At 44.2% G+C, this 16,439-nt stretch overlaps 1 protein-coding gene across 2 annotated transcripts in view; it reads left to right on the top strand.

Annotated features, from left to right (window-relative positions):
* Positions 1 to 16,205, top strand: part of lrch4 (leucine-rich repeats and calponin homology (CH) domain containing 4) — a 96,030-nt gene extending 79,825 nt beyond the window's left edge. Inside the window, exons 16-18 of one of the 2 annotated variants that reach the window (XM_061709691.1) lie at positions 9,094 to 9,231; positions 9,329 to 9,406; positions 15,853 to 16,205. In XM_061709691.1, the coding sequence (XP_061565675.1) occupies positions 9,094 to 9,231; positions 9,329 to 9,406; positions 15,853 to 15,993 (357 nt within the window). In that variant the 3' untranslated portion in view covers positions 15,994 to 16,205. Of the gene's footprint in view, positions 1 to 9,093; positions 9,232 to 9,328; positions 9,407 to 10,840; positions 14,120 to 15,852 lie in introns of those variants that run through there. The other variant, XM_061709690.1, reaches the window with a different exon arrangement.
* Positions 16,206 to 16,439: the final 234 nt, after the last annotated feature.

Raw genomic sequence — 16,439 nt, 5'->3', positions numbered from 1 at the left:
AAAATTTTATTACTTGCGTATAAAGCCCAAAACGGCTTAGCTCCGCATTATTTTCAAGACCTGATAGTGCCTTATGTTCCTGTCAGAGCTCTCCGTTCTCAGAGTGCAGGTTTACTCGTAGTTCCTAGAGTATCTAAATGTAGATTTGGAGGGCGGGCGTTCTGCTATCAGGCGCCACTACTATGGAACCAACTTCCAATCTGGGTTAAGGGGGCTGACACCACCTCCACCTTTAAAACTAAACTTAAAACATTTCTGTTTAGTAAAGCCTATAGTTAGTGTTTAGTAAACCTCTAGCTGGTGTTGGTAAATCTCTAGGTAGTGTAAACTTTAGTGTGTCAGAGTCGCTCCTGTGGTTTCTTGTGCTGGCCCCCCCTTCTCCTCCCTTTTCTCTCTTTTGTCCATGTTGCAGCATCCTTTGCCGGACACCGGAACCTGCAGTGTGGGAGTGAGGGGGGCAGGGTAACGGCCCCTTTTGGGCGGGGGAGAATGTTTCAATTCAATTCAATTCAATTTTATTTATATAGCGTCTAATACAACAGATGTTGTCTCTAGACGCTTTCCAGAGATCCAGAACATGAACATAAACATAAACATAAACATAAACATAAACCCCCGAGCAATTATTATATAAACAATGGCAGGTAAAAACTCCCTTAGTGGGAGAAAAGCCTTAAGCCAAACAGTGGCAAGGAAAAACTCCCCTTTAGGAGGGAAGAAACCTTGAGCAGGACCAGGCTCATGGGGGGGACCCTCCTGCCGAAGGCCAGACTGGGGGAGTCAGGGACGTCGACAGCACACAGCAGGCAGGTGGAAGCAGCAGCGGGATGACCAGAGGTGGGGGGGGGGGGCGTCAGCAGCACACAGCAGGCAGGTGGAAGCAGCAGCGGGATGACCAGAGGTGGGGGGGGGGGGGGGCGTCAGCAGCACACAACAGTCATGTGGAAGCAGCAGCGGGATGACCAGAGGGGGGGGGGGGCGTCAGCAGCACACAACAGTCATGTGGAAGCAGCAGCGGGATGACCAGAGGGGGGGGGGGGTGCAGGCAGGCGGAAGCAGCAACAGCAGACTTCCACGTAGGCAGGTGGAAGAAGCAATGGGATGACCAGAGGGGGGGGAGGGCCGGGAACACAGGCCAGAACGCAGCTCCTGAGGCTCCGGCCTGCAAACATACACAAAAGAGAAAAAAGGGGGGCCGGCACAAGAAACTACAGGAACAATGGACAAAAATGATATGCTATGAGATATTTATAATAAATAAAAATGGTAATGGAGAAGAGAGGCAGGGAAAGGGAGAGGAGAAGAAGGGTGAGAGGCACCGCCCAGCGGATCATGTCGGTGCCCCCCTGCAGCATAAGCCTATAGCAGCATATCTACCGCGAAGCTATATTTGAGACTAACTATTATAGTTTTGTTCTATAGCTGCGACAATGGCTACTGACTCTAACACACTAAAGTTTACACTACCTAGAGATTTACCAACACCAGCTAGAGGTTTACTTAACACTAACTATAAGCTTTACTAAACAGAAAGGTTTTAAGTTTAGTTTTAAAGGTGGAGGTGGTGTCAGCCTCCTTAACCCAGATTGGAAGTTGGTTCCAAAGTAATGGTGCCTGATAGCAGAACGCCCGCCCTCCAAATCTACATTTAGATACTCTAGGAACTACGAGTAAACCTGCACCCTGGGAGCGGAGAGCTCGGCCAGGAACATAAGGCACTATCAAATCTTGTAAATACTGCGGAGCTAAGCCGTTTTGGGCTTTATATGCAAGTAATAAAATTTTAAATTGGATTCTGAATTTTACGGGTAACCAATGGAGCGACGCTAACACTGGAGAGACGTGGTCTCTCCTGCTAATTCCTGTCAGTACTCGTGCTGCTGCATTTTGGATCAGCTGGAGCCTATTCAGCAAATTACTTGGACATCCTGCTAACAACACATTACAGTAATCCAGTCTAGAAGATACAAACGCATGAACTAGTTTCTCTGCATCCCTCTGCGAGAGGATTTTCCTAATTTTTGCAATATTACGGAGATGGAAAAACGCTATTTTACAAACCTGATTAACATATGGTTTAAACGACAAATCCTGATCGAAAACAACACCAAGGTTTCTCACAGTTGCACTGGAAGCCATCGCAACACCATCTAATCCCTTCCTAAAATGCTCTGGACCAAGAATGATAACCTCTGTTTTATCTGAATTTAGAAGCAGGAAATTTCTGGACATCCAGTCCTTGATGTCCCTAAGACATGCCTGAAGTTTAACTAACGGTTCTGTTTCATCCGGCTTCATAGACAAGTAGAGCTGCGTATCATCAGCATAACAATGAAAGTGTATGCCGTGATTCTGGATTATACTTCCCAACGGCTGCATGTATAAACTGAACAAGACTGGCCCTAGCACTGAACCCTGCGGAACACCATAACAGACCCTCGACTGTTCTGAAGAAACCTCATGTACATGAACAAACTGGAACCTGTCAGATAGGTATGATTTAAACCAACATAGAGCTGTCCCTTTAATCCCAACAACATGCTCTAACCTGTGCAGTAAAATGCCATGATCAACAGTGTCAAAAGCAGCACTGAGGTCCAGTAAAACCAATATGGACACTAATCCCTTATCTGAGGCCATAAGAAGGTCATTCGTAACTCGAACCAGTGCTGTCTCTGTGCTATGATGCATTCTGAACCCTGACTGAAAGACTTCAAACAGATCATTTCTATACAAATAGTCACATAACTGGCTTGAAACTGCCTTTTCCAGAATTTTAGATACAAATGGAAGGTTAGAAATTGGCCTATAATTAGCTAAGGTGTCTGGGTCAAGGGAAGGTTTTTTAAGTAAAGGTTTAATTACTGCCACTTTGAAAACCTGTGGTACATATCCTAAGCTTAGGGATAGGTTGATTTGGTCCAGTATTGTCACACCAATAAGAGAAAAAACATTTTTGAATAGTCGAGTCGGGATGGGGTCTAACATACATGTGGTAGACTTAGCTCTATTAACGAGTGAGGTCAGCTCAGGGAGGTCTATAGGATCAAAACAGTCTAGAGACAAGTCAGAGCCTAGGGAAGTCGCTAAAGCTGAAGAAACGCCCACAACCGGCTGGTTGATTTCTTCTCTAATTCTCGTGATTTTACTGTTAAAGAAGCTCATAAAGTCCTCACTACTGAGAGCTGCAGGAATACACGGCTCCACAGAGCTGTGACTCTTTGTCAGCCTGGCTACAGTGCTGAACAGAAAACGTGGGTTACTTTTGTTATCCTCTATCAACGTTGAATAATAAGCTGTTCTTGCTTTGCGAATGGCTTTTTTATATACTATTAGAATATCTTTCCATTCACGATAAGAGTCTACAGACCTACAAGAGTACCACTTCCTTTCCATTTTACGCACGCTTTGTTTCAACATGCGAATATCTGAATTGTACCAGGGAGTTAAGCTCCTGTGGCTAGAAACCCTCCTTTTCAAAGGAGCAACTTCATCTAAAGCTGAGTGCAACAGATCAGCAGTGTTACTAACAAGAAAATCAACATCAGAGGTAGAACCCAGGTCACTGGCCTCTATTGCTTCAGTAGAGGCTTCACTATTTTCCACTGTCGCAAGACGAGCAACGGTCTCCTTAAATTTAGCAATAGCTTCATCAGACAAACATCTGCTAAAATAATACCTCCTGCCCTGCACTTCAACATCAACAACATTCAATTCCAACGTTATTAAATAATGGTCGGATAAAAGGGAGTTAACAGGTGACACCAACAGACCATCAGTTTCAACACCGTAGGTGAGAACGAGATCGAGAGTATGACCAAAACAATGCGTCGGCCCGTCCACTTTTTGTGAGATACCCATTGATTCTAGAAGAGAATTGAAAGCTAATTTAAGATTATCGCTTTCAACATCCATATGAACATTAAAATCACCCACTATGATGAATTTATCTGTACTGATCAATAATCCAGAAAGGAAATCTGAAAATTCAGACAAAAACTCTAGATAAGCGCCAGCAGGGGGCCGATACACTACCACTAACACAACTGGCTTCTCTGATTTCCAGCTCGGAAATTTCAGACTAAGCGTGAGGCTTTCAAACGTATTATGATTGCACTTAGGTTCAATTTTTGTTTGGAGACTGGAGTTATAAATTGCTGCGACTCCTCCGCCCCGGCCCGTGTTTCTAGGAATGTGATGATTAAAGTAGCCGGGCGGAGTTGATTCATTCAAACTAACATACTCTTCATCCTGTAACCATGTTTCTGTTAAGCAGAAAACATCACTCCTGCTCTCTGTGATTATATCGTTTACTAACAGAGACTTGGAGCTTAATGATCGTATATTTAGTAGTCCGCATCTAATTTTTCGGTCTCTTATTGGTACCAAATGTGCATTGGTTTTAATTTTTACAAGATTATTTTGGTTAACGCCTCTATAACGCCGCACCTGGTGAACTAGTGGAGGGCGGGGAACTGCAACTACTTCTATTTTGCTAGGCACCTGGTTAGAGTTACCAGTTACATCGTGTAATCTTATAGTTTTGTTGGCAGGCGTTGGTCCTCGAGAAGCAGCAGAGAAGTGTGTTAAACTACAGCTCTGCATCCTGGCCTGGACCCTGCGATGTCAGGGAGAGGGTCTAATGAAACAGGCCAAATTACTAGAGACAAGAGCAGCACCATCCCGGGTGGGATGAATGCCGTCTCTTCTAATCAGACCGGGCTTTCCCCAGAACGTTTCCCAATTGTCAATAAAGGCCACGTCGTTTTCTGAACACCACCGATACAACCAGCGACGGAGCGAGAGCATGCGACTAAACATGTCATCACTGGTCAAATTGGGGAGGGGGCCAGAGAAACCTACGGAGTCCGACATGGATTTAGCGAAGTTACACACCGAGACAATATTCATTCTGGTTACTTCCGACTGGCGAAGACGGGAGTCGTTAGCTCCGACATGGATGATAACTTTACCATATTTACGATTACCCTTTGCCAGTAGCTTCAAATTTGCTTCTATGTCGCCCGCTCTGGCCCCCGGGATACACCTAACTATGGTCTCTGGAGTCGGCTTCACATGTCTGACTATGGAGTCGCCAATCACCAGGGTCGGCTTCTCAACGGGTGTGTCGCTGAGTGGGGAAAATCGGTTAGACACGTGAAGCGGGTGGTGGTGTTCCGTGAGCCCTTTACTACGCTTCCCCCGAACCGTCACCCACCGGTCCTGACTGGCCGGCTGCTCGGGAGCTGCAGGGGAGCGGCTAGCCTCAGCTGCTATGGGCCGGTCCGCCGCTAGCTTAGCCTGGTTAGCTGAGGAGGCTATCGGACTATGGTCAAATTGGCAGAACCGGACCTCTAACTGACTGAGCCTCGCCTCCAGCCCTGTAAATAAACTACATTTTAAGCACTTACCGTCTTCACTAAAGGAGGCAGAGGAATAACTAAACATTTCACACACTGAGCAGCAAAGAGGTGAAACGGTGGGAGACGGAGAGCCCATGCTAAGATGCTAACGGAGGCTAACGGACAGAAAATGTATTGGTGATTGGTGACAGTGAAAGTTACGGAAGAGAAAATGAGCGAGTGTTGAAATAAAGACAGTAATGTACCAGATATAGTGCTATTTTACCAGAAAACAGTCTAAGTTTAAGACAAAAAAGTCGGGAGAGATCTGTGCCCGCACGCCGTGCAGCAGCAACGGACCGCAACACCAGGAAGTGACGCGATGCGTGACGCAGTACGTTACCCAATCAGCAACATGATTGAATGTTGAATGTTCGTCCCTCAAGACTCCTCTCCCTGGCCCTGCCCCTTCTCAACCTTTCCCCGACCCTGCACCCCAACCTGGGACTTGATGATTGGGCCGGAGCTTCGGGAGCTGCGTGCTGGCCTGCGGTCCCCACCCCTGGTCATCCCGTTGCTGGCCCCCCCTTCTCCTCCCTTTTCTCTCTTTTGTCCTGCAGGTGGCCGTGGGTGGCTTGTAGCTTGCATTACGGAGCACAAGTCTTTTCCTGACCCTGCACCCCAACCTGGGACTTGCTGATTGGGCCGGAGCTTCGGGAGCTGTGTGCTGGCCTGCGGTCCCCACCCCCGGTCATCCCGTTGCTGCTTCCACCTGCCTGCTGTGCTGTTGCCGTCCCTGACCCACCAGTCTGGCCCTCGGCAGGAGGGTCCCCCCTGATGAGCCTGGTCCTGCTCAAGGTTTCTTCCCTCCTAAAGGGGAGTTTTTCCTTGCCACTGTTTGGCTTAAGGTTTTTCTCCCACTAGGGGAGTTTTTACCTGCCATTGTTTATGTAATAACTGCTCGGGGGTCATGTTCTGGGTATGGGTCTCTGTAAAGCGTCTAGAGACAACTCTGTTGTATTAGACGCTATATAAATAAAATTGAATTGAATTGAATTGAATTACTCGATTAATCGATGGAATTTTCAGTAGAATACTCGATTACTAAAATATTCGATAGCTGCAGCCCTAGTACTGTGCGCATGAAACGCAAGTATCTCCTGCCACAACTAAGAGGAAAGGAAGAAGGGGAACATCACCTTTCTAAAATATGATCAGCTGATCGTGCATCCTCCCAGATCCACATGATATCATCTAGCTGCACTCTTTTACTTTTTTCTTTGTTTGTCTCTCTTTGTTTTTATTCATTTTTTTCTCTTTATGTGTGATTTACGTGTATTAAATCCTCTAGGAGAGTTGTCAGTAAATCCACAGGACTTAAATGACCGTAACTATATGTATAGTGGTTCCTATGATCCAGATATCAACTTCCTTGACTTCCTTAACTTCAGAATGAACAAGGGATCATGTAATTATTATAACGAGGAAGATTTCAATACATTCTTTAGCAAACCATCATATGAGGGTTACAAAAATATTTTTTCAACTTTTTCATTTGAATATATGAAGTCTACCCAAAAACTATGATCATCTAGTTCAATTTATGTCAACTTTAAATCATGTATTTTGGGTGCTTTCTCTATCAGAAACATCAATGACGATATAGCATCTTGTTACTCAATACCTCATTACAATGCTGGGCATTCATGTAGAAAAAATAGAAGGGGGGGACGTGTTTCAATTTTTGTTGACAGAAATTTAGGGTTTATTGAGAAGAAAGAGCTGAGTACCAATTTAGACAAAAATGAGGCAGAATCACTTTTTATTGAAATATCAAACTTCAGTGCTTTTGGTGGGAAAAATGCTATAATTGGTGTCATTTATCGCCCGCCAGATATTGATGGCAGTACCTTTAATAATGTTCTGTCTGATACTGTAGAGCTGATAAGCAACAAAGGACATGTGTGCATTCTTCTTGCTGATTTTAATATTGATATCCTCAAAAGTGAATGTAATTTATCAACTCCATTTTTGAATATTCTTTCTGCATCATATCTTCATCCTCTCATCTACAAGCCAACACGGATAACAAATACAACTGCTACTTTAATTGATAATATTTTTCCAAATTATTTTGACCATACAATCAAATCTGGACTATTGCTAACAGACATTTCTGATCATTTTCCAATTTTTTCTAGCCAAAGTTATTTACATGTCAAACCGAATGAGGGGATGAAATGCCGTAGATTTACTAAAAGAAAGGAAGAATCATTTATAACTCTGATGAAGGACACATCATGGGCAGAGGTGTTCAATTATCAGGATGCTGAATTGGCCTATTTTGCATTCATGAACATTTTTTTATCTGTATTTAAGTGTTTTCCACTTGTTCAAATTACCAGAAAACATAATTCGAAAATGTCCAAACCATGGATCACTCCAGGTTTACAGAGATCCTCAAAAGAAAAAAAATAATTATTTAAAAAATGTGTTGGTAATCTCAGTCCATTTAATATTGCAGTTTATAAAAAATATAAGAACTCTTTCACAATATTTATACGCACTGCAAAAAAAAAACGATTTTTCTGAAAAGTTTGAACAATCCCGAAATTGTATAAAAACCACTTGGAACCTCATTAATGAACTCTTAAATAAAAAAAATCCTTCAAAACTATCCCATCTCAGTTATCTGAAGGTGAGAGAAATCTTATTAACACATTGGACATAACAAATGGCTTTAATTATTTTTTTGTTAATATTGGTCCTTCTTTAGCAAAAAATATCAAAAACCTAGATGACTCTCCCCTTGTGAACATCAAGGATCAGAATCCTAGTGTCAGGAGTTTAGACCCTCCCACTTCCAAAGACGTTTTTGACATTATACAGGGTCTGAAAGATTCTGATGAAATAAAAGCCAGCCTTGTAAAAAAGGTAGTTTGTGTATTGTTGAACCCTCACCCATGTTCTAATCTTGTCCCTTAAAACGGGCGTTTCCATGCATCAATAACCCTTCTCTAACCGGAATATTAGCAATAACCCGGTTTTTCACGGCCATGTGAACACCAATAACCCCTTTGAGTTACCGGAATTCCGGTTTTTAAAAACCCCAATATGACCCCTGGGTTACTCCTTTTAAAACCCGAATATTGGGTCATGTAAACGCCTAACGGAATATCCCCATCAAACGGAACATGAATTTGTTTTCTGCACATGTTCTTTTCGCAAGGAATCCTGGTCTTTTGAGTCCAGGAAGTTCTTCTAAACACGGAGAAACACAAGACCAGGAGGAGACTAATCACTTCATAAATGTAATGAAGGATATGAACATTTCTGTATTTGTAGATGGTAGAAAGTACCGGGATAGACAGATTTACAAGAAGGTGAGAGAAAAGTTGCGCGAAGCAGGATTTGTAGGAACGCCAGACCAGATCAAGCTCCGCTGGAAGATGCTGAAAAAGGCGAACTACAGGGTAGAGAAACAAAACGACTTCTACTGGGCTGTTGATTATCCTCCGTGCTGCTGTTATTGTTGTTTTGGATTTGGATACAGGAAGAAGAAGCGGCTTCTTAGCGCTTCCCTGCATTTCAATCAATCCCTTGATCTGGAAACAACCTGCCGTTGAACCAGAGGGGTCAGCTGCTTACTGTCCGGATCAGTACCGGGCCCTGGCAGGACTCCCCCAGGCCCCCATGTTCCCCCGGTTCTCCTCTCTCCATCCCCGTGTCTGACCCGTCCTCTTCTCTCCAGACCCTGGAGTCCCGGCTGAAGATGTCCCTGCCCGAGGACCTGGGCGAGGCTCTGTCCAACGGCACGCTGCTGTGCCAGCTGGTCAACCAGATCCGTCCCCGCGCCGTCTCCATCATCCACATCCCCTCCCCGGCCGTGGTGAGTGAGCGGGGCCCGCTCTGGAACAGGAGCAGCTCAGACTCGGAGGCTCGGAGGTTTTTACTGGAAACTAACTCTCTTCTTCTTTCCACATCAGCCAAAACTGAGTTCAGCCAAGTCTCGGCTCAACGTGGAGAACTTCATGTCGGCGTGCCGTAAGCTGGGAGTCCCCGAGGTAACGACGCTGCTGCTGCCGAGTCTCTGCTTCTTTACTCTCTTACGGTGCTTTTCCACCAGCACCTACTCATCTCAACTCGGCCTGGTTTCTTTTCCATAACAATTCAGCACCTGGATCAGAAGTAGGAGGTTGGAGTGAAGCTGCTGTGACGTATTTGATTGTGGGATCTAAACGGAGAACAACACTAAAAATGTAGACCCTGGAGGAGATGATAGATGTGTTTCTGGGTCTGTGGCTGGTTTGATTTGAAGATTTTATTTCGAACATGCGTGATAAAAAAAAAAAGAGTACAAAAAAGTGAAAAAACTATCTCTCTCTCTATATATATATATATATACATACATACATACACACACACACACACACACACACACACACACACACACACACACACACACACACACACACACACACCGTATTTTCTGGACTATAAGCTGCACCTGCATACAAGCCGCATCTGCGCTATTTAAAAAAAAAAGAGATATGCAAGCCGCAGATATTTCTGTTGTTAGATTAGATATTTACTACATGTACAGAAGGATTTTGAACTGTAAATGATGTACATGTTTGTATCTAAATAGATCTTTCCTAACAGTGTCTTTTAACACGGCAGCAACTTTGCTGATTAAAACTGGACAGAACCAAGAGAAAATAACCGGTATTTATTTATCTATTTATCTGTTTGAAATCTGCTTCTACCTACTTCTATCTGCTAAAGAAGAAGTAGCGTATTCTTCTTTGCATTTATTTTGTCTTAGTTTTGATTCTAACTCCGGTTAGCACTCCCCCTAGCGGTGGAAGAAAAATCCACAGAATAGCCGCTACATGGTTCAAAACCTACGAAAAAAGTAGCGGCATATAGTCCAGAAAATACGGTGTGTATATATATATATATATATATATATATAGATATAGATATAGATATAGACAGAGCTCCTGGTAGATCTGGTCGTTCCTTATCTCCCGTCTAGATCCCTTTTTAATTCTCTCCTCAGCACCAGGTTTATGAACATCTGCACCTCAGAGTTGGATCATGAAACAGACTTTTGCACTCCCATTGCCTGTTGAATAAAATGAACAAGAATCCGTCAGTCTCTTTCTCTGATTTCCACCTCATGTTAGACCCCTAGTGGAAAAGAACCAAACCGAGGCGAGTCGGGCTGAGTAGGTACTAGTGGAAAAGCTCCACTAGGTGGACCTGAGTGGATACACCGGCGGAGGAACAACCTTCACGTGATGGAGCCATAAACCTGCTCTGTTCCTGTTCCTGATCAACTCTGCTTCATCATGTTCTGCTCTGTTGTCCCGTTCACCTGTCTGACCAACACTTGTGTTTTCCTCCTGTGTGTGTGTGTGTGTGTGTGTGTGTGTGTGTGTGTGTGTGTGTGTGTGTGTGTGTGTGTGTGTGTGTGTGTGTGTGTGTGTGTCCAGACTGAGGTGTGTGTGTGCTCTGACGTGCTTCTGTGTAAGCTTCCCGCCGTGCTGCGCTGCGTGGCGGCGCTGCTGGCCGTGGAGGACGGCCCCGCCCAGCGGTCTCCACCCGTGTCGCCCTCCGCGCCCTCCGCGCTGCTGTCCGCAGACTTCCTGCTCTTTTACTGTGCCGTCATGGCGCTGCTCTCCGCCGTCTACTGCTACCTGCTCAGATAGAGCAGCGCGGCGCCGCTGCACACACACCCTCAACACACACACACACTATTGGCAGTTTAGCTGCTTTACCTGGTTAGTTTATCACCCGTTTAAAAGGATTGGGGTATTTTTGGGGTTCAGATGTTCCTTTAATCAGAACCGCCTCATTTTTTTCGAGGAAAAAAGTCCAAATTCTGACTTTGATCAAAGGAAAAAAAGCTCTGCTCTGCAGCTCTGGGCCCCGGCAGCAGCAGGGGGCGCCGCTGAGCTCAGGGTACTAACGTTCTCCTGAAGATGAGGAACACTGAACCAGAACTGCCACCTCGTAGGTGCAGCAGCTCTTGCAGAGCTGATAAGGCCACACTGGAGTGAAGCGGCTGCCTGTGGGGCGTCGCTATGGCAACAGTAACTTCATGCAGATCAGGGCGGCTCCAGGGGCTTGAGTTTAACCCCGGGATACGACTGGGTTCTCAGGCCCGGGTAGAAGGACGGGTCCTGGAAGGATGTTCTGGTCTCCAGAGACGCTCGTTTTTTATCTCCACCCATCCCGTCCAGACTCGGGGATTCCTCCTCAGAGGAGCCGTAACACTCAGCAGCAGTCTGACCTGGGGGACGTTTCCTGAGATGGAACTGTGAATGTGACATTAGTCCTGGGATATGTGTGTGTCTTAACCCTGACGTGGATGTGAATGTGTGACGGTGAGGCGGTGAGGTGAGGTGTTGCCTGTGACCAACGAACACTTTTCTCTGACTGCGGTGCTTCCTGAGAGCAGCAGGGGGCGCTGCTACGTTAACAGACGGTACTGACCCTCCAGGAGGTTGTGGACAGTTTTTTTTTTTTTTTTTCCCCTTTGGTCCATTTGACATGCTGTCTTTGCTTGTATAAATGTAAACAGCTTATTAAATTATTGCTTTTTTAATTTATTTTGGACTCTGGTTGTGTTTGTGTGGAAACAACAGAGGCTTCATTGGAGTTTTCCGGCTTTTTCCAGGCTCGTAAACCCAACGTGGGCCCTTTAAACCCACACACGTGACTTTAAAGGGCTTTAATATTCACATAACAGTTGTAATAATGGTGGACTTTTTAATTGTCCCCCTTGGAGCACCAGAAAGCCTTTGCGGGCGCCGCTCTGCGTCGGTCCCTCCGCCTCCCAGAAAACACCAGCTGCAGAATCCACCACCATTTCATTTATTTATAGACACATTTCAACAGCTAAAATGTAACGGCAGCATCATTTTAAGGACTTTTTTTTGTTTTAAGTGTGGAGGTGACATCGGCTTCACATCGTCAAACGTCCCAGAGGGTTCAGAACTTCCTGGCCAATAATCTTGCTCTGGAAACAGAACTGATCCTCTGAAATGTTCCTCCTTCACTCTGATATTCTCCATGTCCACTTGTTTGTAGCCGTTTATTTGTTGGTGCCACAGTTGTGGGGACTTTCTATTCTTCTACGCCAGCTCAGCAGCTGCTCACAGAGTTATCAGTCCAGTCTGGTAGCAGACATGGAGAGTATTAGGGCCAGGCGGGAGAAAAATACAAATATTTTAAAAGGAGGAAGATTTTTTTTTTTCATTATGCACTCCGAGGAAAAAGTCGAAATGTTAAGGAAAGAAGTCAATTACTCTTGAAATTTCGACTTTATTCTTGAAATCGTATTTCAACATTAATCTTGCTATTTTGAAAGGGAAAGATTTTTTTTTTATTGTGCACTTTGAGCAAAAAGTCAATGTCGAGAAAAAAGTCAATGTCATGAATAAAGTGAAATTTCACCTTTTTTCTCAACATTTCAACTTTATTCACGAAATTTTGAATTTCGACTTTTTTCTCGAAATTTTACTTCAACATTAATCTCAACGTTTCGACTTTTTTCTTGAAGTGCAGAATAAAAAAAAAATATCCCCCTCTTAAAAATGTTTTCTCCTGCATGGCCCTGATACTCTTCCGTAGTTAAATAACAAAGAAGTTGAAATAAATGTTTGTATAATAGCATCCAGGGGTGAGAATAACGTCCCACTGCGCTCATGTTTGATATATGGAAGCTTGAAATGAAATTAAATGAAAACCCTTGGAGTGATGGTGGAACTGTTTTATATAAAGCTGTGTTGTCCCCACATCTCCTGTAATCCACCGGTCAGAGCCTCTGCTGTTAAAAACATCCCTCTCCATCTTTTACTTTAGTTTTTGCTCTGTGGTTCAGTTGGGATTTATACTCTTTTTGACTTAAATGTGCATTTTCTAAGTGAAACTGGATAAGCGAGTCGCTCACTGGCTTAGACCAAACTATATTCTTAAACATGTTAGTGGAGCAGAAAGATTGTTGTATTTTATATTTATATAATGCTCTTGTATTATTGAGAATCTCCTTTTTGACGTTATATAAATTTCTATGTGAAAAGTTTCTTCCTGCTGTAAAGAATTTTATTAAACCTGCAACTTGGAACATGTGCTATTTGTCTGTCTGCCTTCTGTTGCTTCTGCTGAGTCAGCAAATAAATCTGTCTCTGCAGGGTCTCTGCAGCCCCATCTGCACCTGAACTGGGACTGACCGGTAAAGGGCCTTGGTAAAAGCGCCGGGTGTTCCGGTCAGCGTATCGGGGCGTGCAGGGGGCGAGCAGACACCCTGGAATCAATCCTTGTGCCTTGTGCTTTAACATGTTAAACGCTCGTGTGTGCTCTCTGAACAGCAGGTTACTGCCAGGCTTCCTGCTGTTGAACTAGAACCTGGTGAGTAGGTGAGTTTGCTGAGTCACTGTTGGAGCTCCGGCCCTGTGGAGGCTCCACCTCCACCTCCGCTGCTTCAACCTTCAGCTCCTGTTATCGTCTCTTCACCAGTTCTTTTTGTTTTAATATTTTTTATTAGGGGGTAAGGCACAGTAGAACAGGAATATAAAAAAAAAAAGATGTACAGTCTACCTCCTAGGATGGTTTTTTTTTTTTTGATTCAAGAACAGAACAAAAAATCAAAAAGTAAAACAAAGTAATATTTAAGTATTAAAGCTACACAGTATGAATTAAATAGATGTTGAGCTCATAGGACTAGATAGTACAATCCCTTAGATCGATCAGCACTTGGTAGTGAGTGGGTGGGGGGGTAAGGGTAAAGGGGTAAAGGGGTAAACGCTTCATTGGGGTCTTCAGGTGGGCACCCCCCTTCACCGGTGTTTCGTTGATAAGCCCACGACACCTCAGGAGGGCTCAACGGCAACACCTGGCGTCCCAGGTGTGCCCCCCTCTGCTTTTACCCCTAGGGACATTTTGCAGCCCAGGTGGGGTCCTTTCTCTTGATCCATATCCAAGAGAAAGGAATGAATAAAAAGGGGGAAAAAAAGGGAAAAACCAACACCCAAAAAAAAACCAAACCCCAAAAACAAAGGAAAAGTATATAAATAGATAAAAAAAGGAGGAAGAAAGAGAGAGAGAGAAATGAGAGAAGAGAGGGAGGGGGGATCCGTCAATCAGGAGGCAGGGACTGGAGAGAGTGGAAGAATGTAAGAAAGGGAAGCCACTTATTATAAAATTTGCTCTCTTCACCAGTTCTAAACCCACTGAGCTGATTGTAAAACAGCTCGGTTATCGGGGGCAAATCCATCCAGACTGTTTCAGGGAGACATTAGTTTGCTACGGAAGAGTATTAGGGCCAGGCAGGAGAAAAATAAAAATAATATTTTAGAGGAGGAAGATTTTTTTTTCATTATGCACAAAAAAGTCAAAATGTTGAGGAAAAAAGGTGAAATGTCGAGAAAAATGTTGAAGTACAATTTCAAGAAAAGTCTAAATGTTGAGGAAAGAAGTCAATTATTCTTGAAATTTCGACTTTATTCTTGAAGTTGTATTTCAACATTAATCTCGACATTTTGAGAGGGGAAGATTTTTTTTTATCTTGCACTTTGAGAAAAAAGTCAATGTCGAGAAAAAAGTCGAAATGTCATGAATACATTTCACGAAATTTGGACTTTTTTCTCAACATTTGGACTTTTTTCTCGAAGTGTACAATAAAAAAAAAATCTTCCCCTCTCAAATATTTGTTCTCCTGCCTGGCCCTGATACTCTTCCGTAGGTTGCTCTGTCGAAGGCTGACACTATTTTCTGATAACAAAGATGCTTCAGTTGAAAAGAGATAAAACAAGTACCGTATTTTCCGCACCATAAGGCGCACCTTCAATGAATGATGTATTCTAAAACTTTTTCCATATATAAGGCGCACTAAATATCTGGTAAAATACCGACTATAGTGGCTGGGATTGAGTTGCGTATCTACCTGATGGAGCTGCGCTACAGGAAATGCTACAAAATCCTACAGCAAATGCAAAAAAAAACCAACAAGAAAAGTACCGTATGTCAAACTTTATTAACAAAATAAAAACCAGCTTTGCTCCGTCTCGTCAAAGTCTCCATTATGCGAGTCAGCGTCGCTGCTGTTGTCTTGAACGTCTGTGACGATTCCTGATGTTTTTAGCGCCGTTACTTCGGCGACACCAACTACATTACCCACAATACCCCTGACTACAGTAACAGAAATTACCGTAATGATCATATATAAGGCGCACTGCATTATAAGACGCACTGCCGGTTTTTGAGAAAATTAAAGGCTTTTAGGTGCACCTTATAGTGCGGAAAATACGGTAAATATTAACTTCTAACGTTTGGTGCATTTATATAGTGTCAAATGTTTAAACCCATGAGGAAATGATATTTAAGGATGAGACAGATGGCTTATCCCGCGATGAGGTAAATATGTAAGGATTCCAACATGAAGTTGGTGAAAGGAGGGATGTGTGCAGCGTATTCACTGGCTCTTCTGTCCCTCCCATGCCAGGACTCGCTGTTCTCCCCTCAGCTCATCCCGGAGGACGAGGGGCTGAGCCGCCTGGGCCACACCGTCCACATGCTGCTGGAGCTGGCCGACGGGCCCCAGCGGGCCCCCAAGCAGGAACCAGCTGCTGCACCAACGCAGTGATGCAGCTCCTGCAGGGACGGTTCCTGCGTGCTGGAGGACACTCTTACACCTAGTGTCCCCTCCAGGACACGCTGATGTGCAGAAAGTTCACAGCTGTTTTTCTATTGCAGTGTTGCTGAGGTTTCCATGCTTTTAGTCTCACACACTTCTCAAACACCTTTCCACCACCTTTCTCAGTGAGATAATAAACTTTTTCTTTCTCTATTTATTTATTTTTTGGTCAAAATCATTTCGTGTGGAGACTTATATTCCTTGAAATGAAGCGGGCTGCTCTTAGAATCAGAATCAGCAACTTTGTGGCGCTCGAAACCCGGAGACTGTTGGGGGGGGGGGGGGGGGGGGGCTGATAAGAGGGGGGGCCAAGGAAGGCGTTGAGTTGAGGGAGGTGTGGTTATCAGTAAGTGTGTGTGTAGCGGTAAATCCGTGAACTTCGCTCAGAGCTGCTC

This window comes from Cololabis saira, chromosome 20, assembly GCF_033807715.1.
Source record: "Cololabis saira isolate AMF1-May2022 chromosome 20, fColSai1.1, whole genome shotgun sequence".
Taxonomy (NCBI): domain Eukaryota; kingdom Metazoa; phylum Chordata; class Actinopteri; order Beloniformes; family Belonidae; genus Cololabis; species Cololabis saira.
Note: the sequence above shows the minus strand (reverse complement) of the source record. Positions and strands in the feature narration are given on the sequence as shown.